At 41.0% G+C, this 16,676-nt stretch overlaps 1 protein-coding gene across 5 annotated transcripts in view; it reads right to left on the bottom strand.

The window, feature by feature from the left end:
- edar (ectodysplasin A receptor) overlaps window positions 1–16,676 on the bottom strand; it is a 44,062-nt gene that overhangs the window by 8,253 nt on the left and 19,133 nt on the right. For 4 of the 5 annotated variants that reach the window (XR_008386207.1, XR_008386206.1, XR_008386208.1 and 1 more), the window contains exons 8-11: window positions 15,468–15,542; window positions 13,067–13,130; window positions 11,452–11,662; window positions 10,292–10,352 (exon numbers count right to left, since the gene is read on the bottom strand). Coding sequence is in view for 1 of the 5 variants with exons in the window: in XM_053627842.1 (XP_053483817.1) it covers window positions 7,224–7,552; window positions 10,292–10,352; window positions 11,452–11,662; window positions 13,067–13,130; window positions 15,468–15,542 (740 nt within the window). In the remaining 4 variants the exon portion in view is untranslated. Of the gene's footprint in view, window positions 1–7,223; window positions 7,553–10,291; window positions 10,353–11,451; window positions 11,663–13,066; window positions 13,131–15,467; window positions 15,543–16,676 lie in introns of those variants that run through there. The other variant, XM_053627842.1, reaches the window with a different exon arrangement.

The raw sequence follows: 16,676 nt of genomic DNA, 5'->3' as shown, positions 1-16,676 counted from the left end.
GTTCCCCGTGCGCTCTTCAATTACATGGTGTATGTATGGGAAGATGGATTCAGTGGTCTCGTATAACAAGCTTAATTTTACATTTCTGGTCAGGCGTAACCACCATAAAAACATAAATACTGTTTTAACGACTGGACAAAATCATATTTCTGAACACTTAACAAGCTGGAATAACGACAGTAAATAAATCAGGCCCTGACAGGCACTTCGGCTCTTCAGAAAGCCTTATCATTACAGCCTTTGGGTAAAAGCCACTTGTGAACAGACGTAACGCAGAAGGAGAACGCGCTATTCTGAGAGTGTGAGAACCGAGGTTTAATAAAGTTCTGAATACCAACAAGAGACACAAGTACACAGTCAGCTCCGGACTGTTTGGTGGTGATGGGAAATTTAATTCAATTATCTTCATCTCACGATGAAAATGAGATAATGTCACCTTTAGTAGAAGAAAATTCTGAAAAATATTTTTCTGAATATCCACTAACCCGAACAGTAACTGTGAAGTTTAAAACAGCGGACGTTGTAGTGAACGTTCCTGGAAGAGCACACGCCTGTATTGTCCCCTCATGTATAATAAGGAGGATGTTGAGAGGCAAAAAATTCCACAAGGATCACAATTTTTGGTCATTTAGTCTCTAACTAAACAATATTTTTAGGTGACATTCCACAAGAAAGCCTTTTCTTTCACCTAACCACAAACGCCCAGAGTTCACCAGACACTACTGGAACCTTGACTGGACCTGGCTTCAGGATGGGTTTGAGTAAAATGGATTGTTATACAGAGAAGAACCTGATGTTGGGTGTGATGGAGGCTCTGTGATGATGTGGAGCTGTTTTACTTTCAAAGACCCAGGAACCTTGTTAGTACACATGGCACCATGGACTCCATGAAGTACCAGAAGTTGCTAATGAAAGTCTGCTTGCCTCTGCCAAGACGTTACAGCCGGGTCACGGTTGGACCTTCCAGCAGGACAATGATCCAAAGCATGTGTCCAAGAGCAAACAGAAATGCTTCAGTGACCACAGCATCAAGCTTCTGACACGCCGGTCCCTCAAATGACCCCAAGCCACGGTTTGTCTTTCTCAACAACCGTGACTGGTTAAAATGAATTGTAGTCAAGACACGACTATCAAGTGCTAGTGTGTATGATGTAGCCTTATCCTTAACTCAAGACACCTGGCTGTAATCTTCTACTTTACTGTCAGAACCTTAGCTTCTGTGTAGTCAAATAAAGGTGAGTGGAGTACGGCTGAGCTGTACTGAGGAAAGTTTTAGGGATAATAGAGGTAGAAACAATCAGGCATTGATGTGAACTTGCAAAAACTTGCTCGAGGTGAAGACAAGAATGAATGAAAGGTTTAGGAACAATAAACAGGGCAAATCACAAGGTGAACTGTTGGGCATTGCTCGAGGCTCTCTGCCAGTTTGACAGCTAATTACAATCTCGTCATGTTTATATCAACACATTCAACATGCCCTACAGTCGTAGCAGACACAATGCATATCAGTAAGGTACTTCTGTTCAAAATCTATTTTTTAATTGTTAGAAAATCATAGCTTGTGCCACAGGACCAGTCTAAATAATTTAGTGAAGTGAGTCATTTTTGTGGCTTTACATGACAACTTTACATTTACAACCAATTTACACAGAATTTAGAAACTCTCAGTTGGGAAATACACAGCTAGGCGTCGCTTGGTTGGAGCCAAATAACAGAATCTATGTCTAGTTAGTGTTCTTATTAGTCCACCTGCCATTTTATGAAACACCTCAAGAGCTACGGCACCTGGAATTCATTCCAATGAGAAGTCTTGTGTGATGAAATTAAACAATCTGTAACACGTCTCTAAAGGTTTAACGTCCCTGTTTCCCTGTGAGGTGTTAGCTGAATGTTTAGCTGATTTATGCTAATCACTATTTATCTGATTAACTGCTGCAGAGTTATGATGACTTTTTTTTTCAGCAGTTCTTCTCCTGCACTCAAAGATAAAGGTTCCAATTAGAACCAAAAAGGGTTTTTCAGCTTGATGTCATAGGAGAACCCTTTTCAGTTGCACAAAAAACCTTTTACTCTCGAGTTCTTAAAAGAACCATCTATTTACTGGTGCTTTAAAGAACCCAGAAATGGTTCTTCACAGCAGTGCCACAAGAAACCATATTATCATAAGTTCTCTTAAAAAAAAACCCAACCTTTATTAGTGCTTTAAGGAACCCAAGGTTCTTAACCTTTTAGGGTTCACTTTAACCTGTTATGGGATGATACCTTGAAGAACCAGTACACTGCTCTGAAGAACCATAAAGATAATTAACCATAAGGAACTTCTTTAATCACCAAAGAACCATACAGCTCAACTCAAGAACCCTGTACAATGAAAAATGGTTCTTGACAAGAAGAAGGTTCTGTAATGAACCATTAAAGAAGCTTTCATTTTTAGATTGTGTCCCAAAAAGTTTCTTCTATGGTTTCAATCGAACTGTTACAATAAGGAGAAATATTACTAACCATACAGGTGTAAATATTTATTTACAAACAAAGCTGCTGTCTCACCTTACTTTAGATGAGACAATTAATTACATATCATGTATTAGCTAGATAACTGTAAATGGTTATCCTTAAACAAAACTTGCTAACAGATACTTAGCTGAGGGGGACAACGTCAGTTAGAAACAAGTTAAATTGGCCAAAATCAGGTGAGGTAGAATTCTCCTACTGATATAGCGGCAGTGACTGCTAAGGAACAACTCTAAAAAGGCTGGAACTGGGGCTGTGGCTGAAGACACTGTGGGAGGAGGAAGAGCTTGGCTGACTACAGACCACAGAGCACATTCAGAAACAGAAGGAAAAGCCAACTTTTTAGAGTTTATTGAGATACACCCAACAGCTGCTAGAGGACAAAACAGGAAGCTAGAATCCACCAAAGAGGAGTGTACAGGCCAGTACAGGGACCACACAAGGAAATGCAGCCTTCACTGTGGAAATCGATAAGGACCTGCCAGAAGAAGCACTATATCCAGATGGAATGGCAAAGGGCAGTGATGGTCTTCATTCCTAAGCAGCAGAAGGTCAGTGACATCAGTGATTTCATTAAAATGTTAACCTGGGAAGATCTCCATCCTGGACAAGAGGATAACACCAACTGGAAAAACAGGTGTGGGGGCCTCACTTTCTTTGGTGTTTGGAGCTTTTGGTGGGAACAAATCCGACCTCTCTGGTTTAACAGCATACTCTAACCGTAAGGATCCTGTGGAAACTGAGGAGGACCTGCTAGAAAAACTGAAGAACCCCTGTATTCATATAGACCGGTGAATGGCTGCAACGGTCTTCATTCTTAAGGAGCAGAAAGCCAGCAACATCAGTGATTTCAAAATGTAAAGGGGAAGATCTGCATTCTGGCCCAGAGGAAGATCTCATGGATAATAGCAACAAACAAATCCAAAGAACCAAGACAGAGAAAGTGATTTAAACCCACGTGATTGGATCTTGCATTGACCTCCAGTGAAGTTCTTCATATCCGTGTGTACACACCATTGATAAATGAGAACCCTGGCTTTTTTTTCCCATGTTCACACACCCCTACTAACTACGAGGGCATTTTTTTAAAATTGTGAAAGAAAACTGTCCTCCATTGATAATGTCTCTAACACAACCATATAGAAGAACTACCGCTCTCTCCAAAGCAGGGTTTAATATCCCTCGAGTCAATCTGACCTCGATGATGAGAAACATGGCTGGAACTGTGCCATGCTTCTCCTCCCATGAGTGGACTCTGTTACGCTTCTTTGAGCGCTAAATGCTAATAACGCGGTTTGAGAAGCAAACCCTCAGGAGCTTGTCAGACTTAAGCTTCTGAAATCCTGTGATCGTTGTCCGAGGTCAAATAAATAATAAAAAAATCACCGTTTGAAATCTGAAGAATGCAGAATTTCACAAGCTGTGGTGTGTTTAGACGAAGTCACTAATCCCCAGCTGACTCAAACCCCAGTGCAGCATTTGGAACAAGACCAAATTTAATAAATTATATGGATTAACTGTGGTGTGATGTTCTATACAGTAATTTAACCTTTACAGGGAAGTCTTATTAGTAGCGTTGAATTCAGTCCTGAATGAACACGTTCTCACACATCGCTGGATTAATGTTTAGTGTTTAACACACTCTGTACTGCATTAACACTTTTGGTGCATCTATAGTTCGGAACCTGATTTTGGAACTTGAGAAAGCTTTACAGAGTTATTCGCACAGTAACTGGCAGTTATCAGCTTAAATAGAACAAAAACATTTAAAGGACATCTTTTGGATGTGTTTACGCTCAGTGGGTGTTTATTCCCAACCTGGAATTTCGTTGGGATTATATGTCGTATGTGTCGTGAAGCATGGTGGTGGTAGGATCAGTTTTTAAGAGCTAGCCTTGGTCTCTTAATGCGATTGTTTACCAACAGAACATCTTTACATTTTTTAAACAGAGTTTTATATTCATCATTAAAGACGTAATTTCAAAGTGAAATGGAGCCTTATTTCAGACATTCTGACGATACTGCAGTTTAATCAACTTTACATCTGAAATTAAGTTCAATACGTTTTTTTTACAGCAAACGAAGTACAATTCCACACTTTCATGTACAGTTACAATCAAAATTATTTACCCTCACTGCAAATCAGGTTTACTGTCAGAATGTACAGACTTTCAGCTGTTTGTAATGAACACATCAAGCAAAAGCAATTTTAATAGTTCGACACAACGAACACTTCAAGTGTTTTCCCCAATTGCAACTGAAAATGCAACTTATAATGACTTCTCCAGTCTCAAAATTATTCACCCCCTTCATGACAAGATTCTTTAGTACTCAGTAGAGCTCCTTTTGCTGTTATGTCCTGCTGCAAACGAGACACCAGTCTCTGCAGCGTTCCTGAGGAATCTTCTCCCGTTCCTCATGAGCAGTGGCCTCCAGGTCAGTAATATTCTTGGGTTTGCGTGCTGCAACCGCCTTCTTCACATCCCACCAGAGATTTTCTATGGGGTTCAAGTCAGGTGACTGTGATGGCCCTGTAGAATCTTCCAGAACTTCTTCTGTAACCAAGCCTTGGTGGAATTTGAGGTATGTTTGGGATCATTGTCCTGTTGGAAGGTCCGATGACGCCGAAGCTTCAGCTTCCTCACAGACGGCATGATGTTTTCTCCTAGGATTCCCTGATACTTCAGTGAATCCATCTTGCCTTCCACACGTTGCAGGTTTCCAGTGCCAGAGGATGCAAAGCAGCCCCACAGCATCACAGAGCCACCACCATGCTCGACTGTGGACAGAGTGTTCTTTCTTCATTCTTCTTCCTCCAGACGTACCGCTGATCCATCGTGCTGAAAAGTTTAGTTTCATCGCTCCACAGAACAGAATCCCAAAACTTCTGTGGATTATTTATATGATTTTGAGCGACTTTTCTCGTGCTTTTGGGTCAGTAGTGGTGAACGTCTTGGAGTTCTGGCATGGAGACCTTCTGTGTTTAGTACACGCCTTACTGTGCTCACTGAAACCTCAGTGTCTGTTACACCAGGTCTCGCTGCAGGTCTTTTACAGTCATTCGAGGGTTTTTCACAACCTGCCTTCTCAGAATTCTGCTTGCAGCCGTTGATATCTTCCTTTTTCTGCCCCATCCAGGTATTTCATACATTTTCTATCCTTAGCCAGTTCAGGTATGTCATGTGTTCCAGCTCAAGCACACCTGGAGCAGCTAATGAAGCCCTTGATTAATTGTATCAGGTGTGCTTGAGACAAAACCTGTTTTACATATTTGTGCTGTTGTGAGGGATTCTATTCGGGGGTGAATAATTTTGTACTGTATTACATGAATATCAGCTTTGATCTGCAATTCTTATAAAACACCACAGAATAATCAGTAGTCTAAATATAATTATTTTATTGATAGTTATTAACATGATGCATATGTACAGTAATAAGTTAATAATATATACACTCATGTTTGGTAAGAAGCTTTCTTTTGTCTTGATGCTGTAAATGAGGTAACTTGAGCAGGTCTGTACACGGCGAGATTACCCAGGTGTCTTTCTAGCTTTCTGTGTCCTTTAGTTCCTCTCGGAGCTCTGCTCTATTTAGCTGTCAAACAGCTAACAATGAAACACAAACATTAAAAACCGTGAAACGTGTAATATCATTTCCGTACGGTTCTGCTGCTTGTTACTGATTGCTTGAAACGATCAACAACACGCCATAAATGCAGATCTGGAGCTCTTTGGAACAACTGAAAGCTTATTAGTCATCCTTTAGTCTTTCCTTCTGCCGTGGTGGACCTTTCTCCAGTTAGCTGCTTGCTGCTTTCTTTTTTTTTTTTTTTTTTTAAGTTAACGAGGTGCTGGAAATTGCAGGCACTTTATACCGAAAGCCATAAATCCACTAATTTCAGCAAAATAGGGCAAGAACACACACACTCACACACTCACACACTCACACAAGTTAATTTCTCAGTCCAACATTTGGTCCACAAAAAATCTGAAATCGTTAAGACATTTTTTTCAGATCTCACACGTCTCACAATATAACTACAAATATATATATATATTTATATATATATTTGACATGTGGCAATAATCTTTTATACGACAAACTGCACAATATTGTGATCGTGCATACTTCAAAATACCGAGGGTCCGTTCTGAAGCGCTGCTGAGTTTGGAAGGCAGCACAGGGACGACTGACCTCCAAGGATCCTTATTTTGGACAAATTTAAATGAAAATTGCACTTTTAATTACAATTAAAAACCAATCCATATGATCTTTCAGTTAAAATGTGGCTAGATACCCATGCCCTTTTTTTACTTCTAGATATAACAGCTGTAGCTATCAGGATTGTTAATATCATTAATTTAATATCAGCATCCTGACTGTGAATAAAGTAGAAGCTGGACTAATTCTGGAGAACGTCACGAGAAACGACGTTTCAGACGAAGTCCTTCATTACAAGATGAAAAAGATTCTTAAGAAACTTTTGCATACAATTCTTGAATTTGTCTAACCTCTAATTTTCTCGGGACAGTCATTTAATTCAGGAGGTCCTTAATTCTGGGTGTCCAGCACAACATTGGTCTATTTTGGACTTTTAAATGAAAAATTTGCAAGTCGCAAAAGAAAACACTAAACAAGAAAAAAAAAGATGGCCAGAAGGGGGCGCTGCTCTTTCTGACACTCATTCATTGTTGCTTAGTTTGTTGGATCTCTCAAACGCTAGCGCAACGTGAAGAAATCGTCAGATGCTGGCCAGAAGGGGGCGCTCCGAGAATATCGAAGCATAGTGCTTCGACCACATCCAACCTCTCGATCTGGACGAGTCGAGCTAGCAGGTCCGGGATGCTGTAGCCAGCCGTGCTGACACGGTCGAAGAGCTGCATGCCGTCTGTCATTCCTCCGATTTCGTCACGTTTTAATCCGAAGCTCTCGGCCAGGTGACGCCACGTCCTGACTAACGCCTTCTCCGCGCTGTAGGTGGTGCTCAGCATGCGGCTCGTTCGCTCCAGGCAGTCAAAGGGCAACTCGACCGGACTCACACCTTTAGGAGGAGACACATGATGGGGGTAAAATGACTTCACAGAACGATGATCATGTTTTACCACAAACTGCCAGTTAGTTACGCCATGTTGCACATATCATGATATCGTGAGCCTGAGGAGGTGCTTTATTTTCTGAAAGGTGGATCCAGGACTTATATTACTTTAATATAGTAATATTGTAATATTCTGCGGTTCACTAGATCAGGCTTGATGTGGGTATTATACCGACATATGAGCTATCTAAAAACTATTTAGCCCATAGATATCTATAGTTCTATAGAAGTTCTCCACATTTTGTAGCGTTACACCCTGGAACTCCACTGGAATTACATGTCGTGAAGCATGGTGGTGGTAGTGTCGTTCTTGAGCGTTCTCCTTGGCCTCTTGATGCTTATCTGACTAATCCCCTCTTTACCTGGTGTTAGACGTCCGGCTCTAGCAGAGTCACGGTTATGACACATTCTTCCCATTTTTAATAGTTTAATCACTCCGATTTAAAACTCTGACACTTCTCCAGAACGTTCTCCAGGATTTGCTTTGATAGCTCCTTGGTCTGCATGATGCTGTTGGTTTAGGTATGTATGTTCTCTGTATTTATATTAAGATCATGTGACGCTTTAACTGCACACAGGTCGACTCCATTCAACTCATCCTCTGACTTCTGATGGCACCAGAACTAAGTTTTAAAGCAACGGGGATGAATACATAAACACAGCTTAAAGCCGTAATACTTCCCCCAGAGCATTATGGGTTATTTTGTGTAGATTCATGACCTATAATCCCAGTGAAGTCCATTCAGTTCAAAAGGAGGGAAACCTTATTTAAGGCAGTGTGTATCAAGATCTTTCAGAACAAATCAATTCATGGGGTTTCATTCGATCTTATATTTATCAGGCAAAATGTTTCTTTGGTGCTTTTTGCTACTTAAAACTTTAATAATTCATTTCAAAATCTTTGGGTTTGTTAATTAAGTCCAGGTCTGTAGGTCTGACTCCAGCTGAACTGTGTCCTGATTTCCACTTCACAAAGGAGTTAAACTGTCCCCTTAACATAGTCATGGCCCATGTGAAAACTGAGTTTGACTTGTTTTTGCTGGAAGCCATTATCCCGAACCCCTGAAAGGTCAGTGTTAACTCTGCACAGTGCCAGTCACTACAGGTGGCATTCATTTCGCTGTCAAAACATCAAGATTTAAAAAAAAAACCATGCAGAAGTTGATCGCTGTAGAAATGCCTGGTACAAAATGTCCTGCTTTGTTTACTCAGATTTAATGCATTCAAGACACGAGATGCATGACGGATGTCCTCCAACTCACATGCATGTTTACTCCGCTTACTCAAAAAACCACACTTTTATTGCATTCTTTAAACTCCAAACGGATTATTCCTGATCCTCTAAGAGGAAAGATGTTGAGTCACATACGCGACCCGTCAAAAGTTTCTTTTATTGTTATTTTCCACATTTTAGAATAATAATAAAGTCGTCATAAACTCTGGAGTAACACAAATGGAACTATGGGAATTATGTTGTGATAAAAAATCCAAAATAAATCGGAATAATTTTATATTTTATCATCTTCAAAGTCGACGCCCTTTTTGTCTAGAATTTACAGAAATGTGTTCTTGGCGTTTTCTCGACCGATTTCTTGAGGAATTTCGCCGAGATGCTTTTTAAACAGTATTAAAGGAGTTCACACCTACACCAGAAGGAAGCCTCTTCTAAAGATGATGCACAAGAAAGCCCGCAAACAGTTTGCTGAAGACAAGCAGACTAAAGACATGGATTACTGGAACCATGTCCTGTGGTCTGATGAGACCAAGATCAACTTATTTGGTTCAGATGGTGTCAAGCGTGTGTGGCGGCAACCAGGTGAGGAGTACAAAGACAAGTGTGTCTTCTACAGTCAAGCATGGTGGTGGGAGTGTCATGGTCTGGGGCTGCATGAGTGCTGCTGGCACTGGGGAGCTACAGTTCATTGAGGGAACAATGAATGCCAACATGTACTGTCACATACTGAAGCAGAGCATGATCAGTCTGCAGTATTCCAGCATGATAACGACCCCAAACACACCTCCAAGACGACCACTGCCTTGCTAAAGAAGCTGAGGGTGAAGGTGATGGACTGGCCAAGCATGTCTCCAGACCTAAACCCTATTGAGCATCTGTGGGGCATCCTTAAACGGAAGGTGGAGGAGCACAAGGTCTCTAACATCCACCAGCTCCGTGATGTCGTCATGGAGGAGTGGAAGAGGACTCCAGTGGAACCTGTGAAGCTCTGGTGAACTCCATGCCCAAGAGGGTTAAGGCAGTGCTGGAAAATAATGGTGGCCACACAAAATATTGACACTTTGGGCCCAATTTGGACATTTTCACTTAGGGGTGTACTCACTTTTGTTGCCAGCGGTTTAGACATTAATGGCTGTGTGTTGAGTTATTTTGAGGGGACAGCAAATTTACACTGTTACACAAGCTGTACACTCACTACTTTACATTGTAGCAAAGTGTCATTTCTTCAGTGTTGTCACATGAAAAGATTTAATCAAATATTTACACAAATGTGAGGGGTGTACTCACTTTTGTGAGATACTGTGTGTGTGTGTGTGTGTGTGTGTGTGTGTGTGTGTGTATATATATATATATATATATATATATATATAATATATTAGTTTTTGACTTTTGTAACAAAAACAGTTTAATTTAAAGATCAATGAAATTTCTAGAAAGAGAAGACGACGTACCCTCGGCAACACCGCACGCTTTGGCGTACAACTCCAGGATTTTTTTCCTTCGACTGTGAATCTGCAGCAACAGACAAAATAAGTGGATTAGTGTGTGTGTGTGTGTGTGTGTGTGTGTGTGTGTGTGTGTGTGTGTGTGGAAACCTGAACCAAAAGAACCAAAATATAAGATTAGAGCAGTGGTTTGGACGCTTGGCAGAACGAGATGCTCGTTTGATCTGGTGTCAGCTGTATTCAGTTAACTGATGTTGGGTTTGTGTAAATAAGACGTTCAGTGTGTGTTTAGATCACTCATTGATCTGTTGATCACTCAACATCTGCAGTAGTAAACGTTTCTCATCTTCAGTAAACAATGCAAGTTCATATTTTTACAGCTTTTTCTAAAATTCTTAAAAAACGTTCTTAAAAAACTCATTTTACTACATTCTTATATATACAGTACATATATATGTAATTTATTTATATATTTACTTTATCATCATCACTTAATGCACTTTGCTCCATTCTCATGTTTTATATGTTCTGTATTTTACTTTTAGTTACATTTTCTTACTTCTTTTTCAATGTATAATTAATTCTTCCGTAATTTTATTTATTTATTAACCTGTAGTTACTGCATTTCACCACACCATCACGTTTTACTTTTATTTTTAATATTCTTATTTTTTTATTATTTAGATTGACCACATTTTGCTTGATTATCATATTTTCTTACTTAAATCTTTATTTAAATTTGATTTTAATTTTCTTATAAATAAAATCGATAGTGACTGTATTTTCTCATTTTTACAATGGTATTTATTCATATTTATTTTCTTACGTGTACATTTTAATGAGTGTTTACTGTTCTTTTTCATTTCCTCCTCATGTTTTATGTTATTTGAATTTTCGTGGTGATGTATAGGGGATCAGCTCTCAGGATTGTGTTTGGATGTTCATGATCAGTATCCTGAGTTAACTCTAGTTTTATCTTTCTCTATTTGAATCTATACTTTGATCCCTTTTATTATACGTAGTTATTAATTTGATCCTGAACTCGTCCTGGATTAGCCTAATATTAGCCTATTTTAGCTGATTCAGTGAAATCTTCTCTGTTTATAATTATCCTATAGAATTATTTCTGGATTTTCTGAATGAGCTCGCTTGTTTTTCGCTCTCACCCCCATAGTTCTGCTGTTGTTGCTGCAGTTGTTGTTGTTGTTGTTGACGGTGGTGCTGACGGTGTTGTTTGAGCAGGTCTTGTCTCGGGTGAGATGAACGAGAGATAAAAGGCACAGATCGGTGGCTCCTTGTTTCTCCTGCGCCGCTTCTTCATCGCTGTCGATGCTGCGGCTCAGCAGCTGCTCGTTCTCGGACGACGCGTCATTTTCACTGGAAAAAAACACGTGTGTGTTACTCGTATTACAAACGGCTGCTAAATTGTACCACAGCTGCCTCTGCATTAGCATCTACAGTATTTTAGCATCAGCGCTTTAACATGTTCGTGAGCAGTGAATTCAAATTCAAAAGCATGTTACTTCATGAACATTTTCTGCGCACACAAAATGGAACTTGCTACTGAAGTAAACCAACATAACAGAAATACTTTAAAAACCCCAGCAAACCCAGTCATGTTCAAATGTAGCATTGTTAGCACCGCTGCAGCTAAAGCTAAGCTTCACCTTAACAACTTCTTAGACAACGTTCAACATTTGGAAGTTAAAAACCTGCTCATTAAAACTGTGTTTATTATTATTATTATTTACCTCAGTGTTTTTTTCCTCAGGAGGTGACTCGCCTCCTGTTTTTAACATGTAGCTAAGCAAACTGCACAAACTCTGGATTCACACTCGCCTTCATCCCGGGCCAGAAAAATAAAAGCTCTTTGTTGACAAAGACGAGTTAGAGACGCTCACAGAACGTCATTGTTCCTCAGAAACACGATACCTGCGCCAGGGTTTGGCAACCGCTAACATTAGCGAATTGGCTGGCATGCGCCGCTTAGCCGCCTTACATGCGGTGTGAGGAGGGAGAAACACCTCTTACTGTTCTTCACCACGTGTAAATGATCACTCCAGGCTACTACAACTCTGTTTTCCCTCAGATTTCTTAAAGACCCTCAGTAGATGTGAAAGTTTTTTAAGCTAACTTCAAGCTAACCTTTGACAGCAGTTTGTATTTAATACATGATGTAGCCTTTTCCGTCCAAAATGTTTATCACACATCGTTTATGTAAAAAAAAAAAAGAAGAGTTTTTATTATAAATGTTAGAGCTGAATAACAGTAATAATCAGGACTGTGTGAGTGAGGTGGAGATGATGAGTGTAATTATTGCTGTCTGTTAGAAATGACTCAGTGGCCTGTCAGTCTGCACCAGACGTCTCGGGGGAAACGCTCACCTCATTTATCCCTCAAAACTGTGATTCGACAGCGTTTGTGAATAAAAACCTAACATCTTCGCCCTGAGGTGCGTTTTCATCAGACTACCTCAAACCACATAATGTTTCCATTCAGGAATAGACGACGAAGAAGAAGAAGAAGAAGACAAGCTTAGCTTAGTTCTCATCTCCGAGCATGCTGAAAGCGCTAGCAGCGAAACCTTTACTGCTGGAACTTGTCCTGTGGTGACTTAAATAGCGTCAGAGGAAAAAAAACTGCTAAGAAAGAAAGAAGAAAGTGTGTTGTTTCAGGTTCACGCAGAGTGCAGCGGCCCTGACGTCGCTCACCTTTAAACCTGGGATGGAGTTTTCTTCATAAACACTGTTTATGAGGGTTTTTTAAAAAAACATTCCTTACCTTTTTACTGCCTTTGTTGGAGGAGGCTTGAACTCGTCCTTCTCTGTGAATATTACAGCATTCTCTAAAAAAATTTCAATAAAAACGATTTCGGTTAGCAAGTGAACAAACCTACAAAATCAGGATTAGCACTGGATTTGATTTGATTTCAAATATATAAATAATTTATAAAGAGATTCAGTCTAGAGGAAAGCAGCATTAAGTGGTTACGCGATATGTTCAACATGTTCATGTTAATTAGCATGGGCACTAGCATTGTTCTTGTGAACGCTTCAAATTATTGACAAATATGAGTTAGCTGTCTTTTTTTCAGTGAAATTTGTGTTTGAACTTGTTCCCATGGTTACCTTTAAACTTTTCAAACAAAACGCACTGTTCATCAGAACAATGAGGGAAAAAACGACAACTCATATTTGTAAATACATGGTCCTATGTACTGTAGCTAGCTAAACACCACGTAGCTAGCTGTCTATGAGGTTACATCGCGTTAGCTAGCTAAATAGTGCGTGCGTACCATGTAGCACATGTAACTTAGTTATAACAATATTTTACACATTTTTTTTCGTATTAGTTTGAATGTATATGACGTCACAGAGGGTAATGTTTAAACAGAATGCTGTTAAAGAGGAGCATCTGGGACACGCCCAGTCCTGATATCTCCGTCCCTCACTTTCAGCTAATAATAGGTGCTTTTCTGACCTTTTGCCATAACCTGACAGCTGAGGTGTGTAATCACGGCGGGGATAAGTGAGGCAGGATAATTGAGGCAGGAGAGAAAAGAGGGTAATTATGTTATTGCAAAGTCGGAGAATTTATGGCCTGAAGTGAGGAATGAATGCCAAACATTCCATCACACACTAGCGTGAAGGAGGGAGAGGAGTGGAGATGAGAGGAGAGGAGATGAGAGGAGAGGAGATGAGAGGAGATGAGTTTAGAGGAGTGGAGATGAGAGGAGTTTAGAGGAGATGAGTGGAGAGGAGAGGAGTGGAGTGGAGATGAGTGGAGAGGAGAGGAGATGAGTGGAGTTTAGAGGAGAGGAGTGGAGAGGAGAGGAGATGAGATGAGAGGAGAGGAGTGGAGAGGAGTGGAGAGGAGTGGAGTTTAGAGGAGATGAGAGGAGAGGAGTGGAGTTTAGAGGAGATGAGAGGAGATGAGAGGAGTGGAGTGGAGATGAGTGGAGTTTAGAGGAGATGAGAGGAGAGGAGTGGAGTTTAGAGGAGATGAGAGGAGATGAGAGGAGTGGAGTGGAGATGAGTGGAGTTTAGAGGAGAGGAGATGGGAGAGGAGTGGAGTTGAGAGGAGATGAGAGGAGAGGAGTGGAGATGAGTGGAGTTTAGAGGAGATGAAGGGAGAGGAGAGGAGATGCGAGGAGAGGAGTGGAGATGAGTGGAGTTTAGAGAAGAGGAGTGGAGATGAGATGAGAGGAGAGGAGTGGAGATGAGTGGAGTTTAGAGGAGATGAGTGGAGTTTAGAGGAGAGGAGTGGAGTGGAGATGAGAGGAGATGAGTGGAGTTTAGAGGAGATGAGAGGAGATGAGAGGAGATGAGAGGAGAGGAGTGGAGATGAGTGGAGTTTAGAGGAGATGAGAGGAGAGGAGATGAGAGGAGATGAGTGGAGGGAGATGAGTGGAGTTTAGAGGAGAGGAGTGGAGTGGAGATGAGAGGAGATGAGTGGAGTTTAGAGGAGATGAGTGGAGATGAGAGGAGATGAGAGGAGAGGAGTGGAGATGAGTGGAGTTTAGAGGAGATGAGAGGAGAGGAGATCAGAGGAGATGAGAGGAGATGAGTGGAGGGAGATGAGTGGAGTTTAGAGAGGAGTGGAGATGAGAGGAGAGGAGAGGAGAGGAGTGGAGATGAGTGGAGTTTAGAGGAGATGAGAGGAGAGGAGATCAGAGGAGATGAGAGGAGATGAGTGGAGGGAGATGAGTGGAGTTTAGAGGAGAGGAGTGGAGATGAGAGGAGAGGAGAGGAGTGGAGATGAGTGGAGTTTAGAGGAGATGAGGGGAGATGAGAGGAGTGGAGTGGAGATGAGTGGAGTTTAGAGGAGATGAGGGGAGAGGAGAGGAGATGCGAGGAGAGGAGTGGAGATGAGTGGAGTTTAGAGAAGAGGAGTGGAGATGAGATGAGAGGAGAGGAGTGGAGATGAGGGGAGAGGAGAGGAGATGAGTGGAGTTTAGAGGAGATGAGTGGAGTTTAGAGAAGAGGAGTGGAGATGAGATGAGAGGAGAGGAGTGGAGATGAGGGGAGTTTAGAGGAGAGGAGTGGAGATGAGTGGAGTTTAGAGGAGAGGAGTGGAGATGAGATGAGAGGAGAGGAGTGGAGATGAGTGGAGTTTAGAGGAGATGAGTGGAGTTTAGAGGAGAGGAGTTGTCTGGAGTTAGTTTTTACATTCCTGTCCTCACCTTGAGCTTCTTTCTTCTCCTCCTGCTTGTTCATCGGAGCTTCTATGGTCTTCACAATCTGACCGGAACAGCATGCTGGGAAAAAACAAACAAACAAACAATAAGATGCTCGTTCAGTTAATTATTAAATATAATATTATTATTTATTAACTCCTACAATTATTTTCCCTCAGAGACGAAGATGTTTTTATTCTCTCTCTCTATTCCCTGCTGCTGTTTTCATTTAATGTGAGTTTCTTTATTGGAGCGATATGGAAACTCAAAGCAAATATCTTTCTGTGTGTGTGTGTGTGTGTGTGTGTGTGTGTGTGTGTGTGTCTCAAGTTGCAAGACCACCATCTAACACTCATATGATTTCACTTATGGTTTATTCCCGAGACCGCACTCTGGTACAGAGCTAACGCGGCGGTTCAGAGCGTAACCCTCAGACATGTTAGACGAAAGAGGATCAAAGGATCAAAAAGGATGGAGCTTAATTTAAATCTCACAGCAAAATCACAATACGGCGTCGCTAGAGTTTCCAATTCTGTTCACTTCTTTATCTCCGTAGCGTCTTTATCTTAAACAGTTACACTTTCACTTCACACAGTATTAATAGTGTAAACCTGCTGAATCCTGGACTGTGATTGGTCAGAAGGAGTTGATTAGTTTTCTGTAACAGCAGCTCTAACAGTAGCGCAGGTTTATACAGTATTAATGCACTCGCTCCAACACGTTATCGTTTCCATAGTAACAGCTCATTCATAGTGAAGATGAAGTTCCACAGCGCTACATGTTACTAGAAATGGATAAAAAAAACTGTGTATGATGGGTTGTTTCGGTGAGTTGCTTTGTGATGTGTCGCGTCACACCACCCTGCGGTGGATTATTTTCCTGTAACAGCTTGCCATGTTGCTTTTTTAAATAAACCCAGCACTAGGTTAGTTATCTAATACAGTGGGTAGCTACAACTAGTCACCAAGTCTCTAATGGTTTCCATCAGATAATTAACATCAGGTTGAAATTAAAGAAAGTATCAGGAACATTATGTTAAACTACCATTAGAGAACACCAGAGCCCATTACAGACCACCAAAACCCTTTACAGACCACCAAAACTCATTAGAGAACACCAAAACCCATTACAGACCACCAAAACCCATTAGAATCTACCAAAACTCATCAGAGACCACCAAAACCCATTAGAGAACACCAAAGCCCATTTGAGACC

Source organism: Ictalurus furcatus, chromosome 6, assembly GCF_023375685.1.
Source record: "Ictalurus furcatus strain D&B chromosome 6, Billie_1.0, whole genome shotgun sequence".
Lineage (NCBI taxonomy): Eukaryota > Metazoa > Chordata > Actinopteri > Siluriformes > Ictaluridae > Ictalurus > Ictalurus furcatus.
This window is presented reverse-complemented; position numbering and strand designations above follow the sequence as displayed.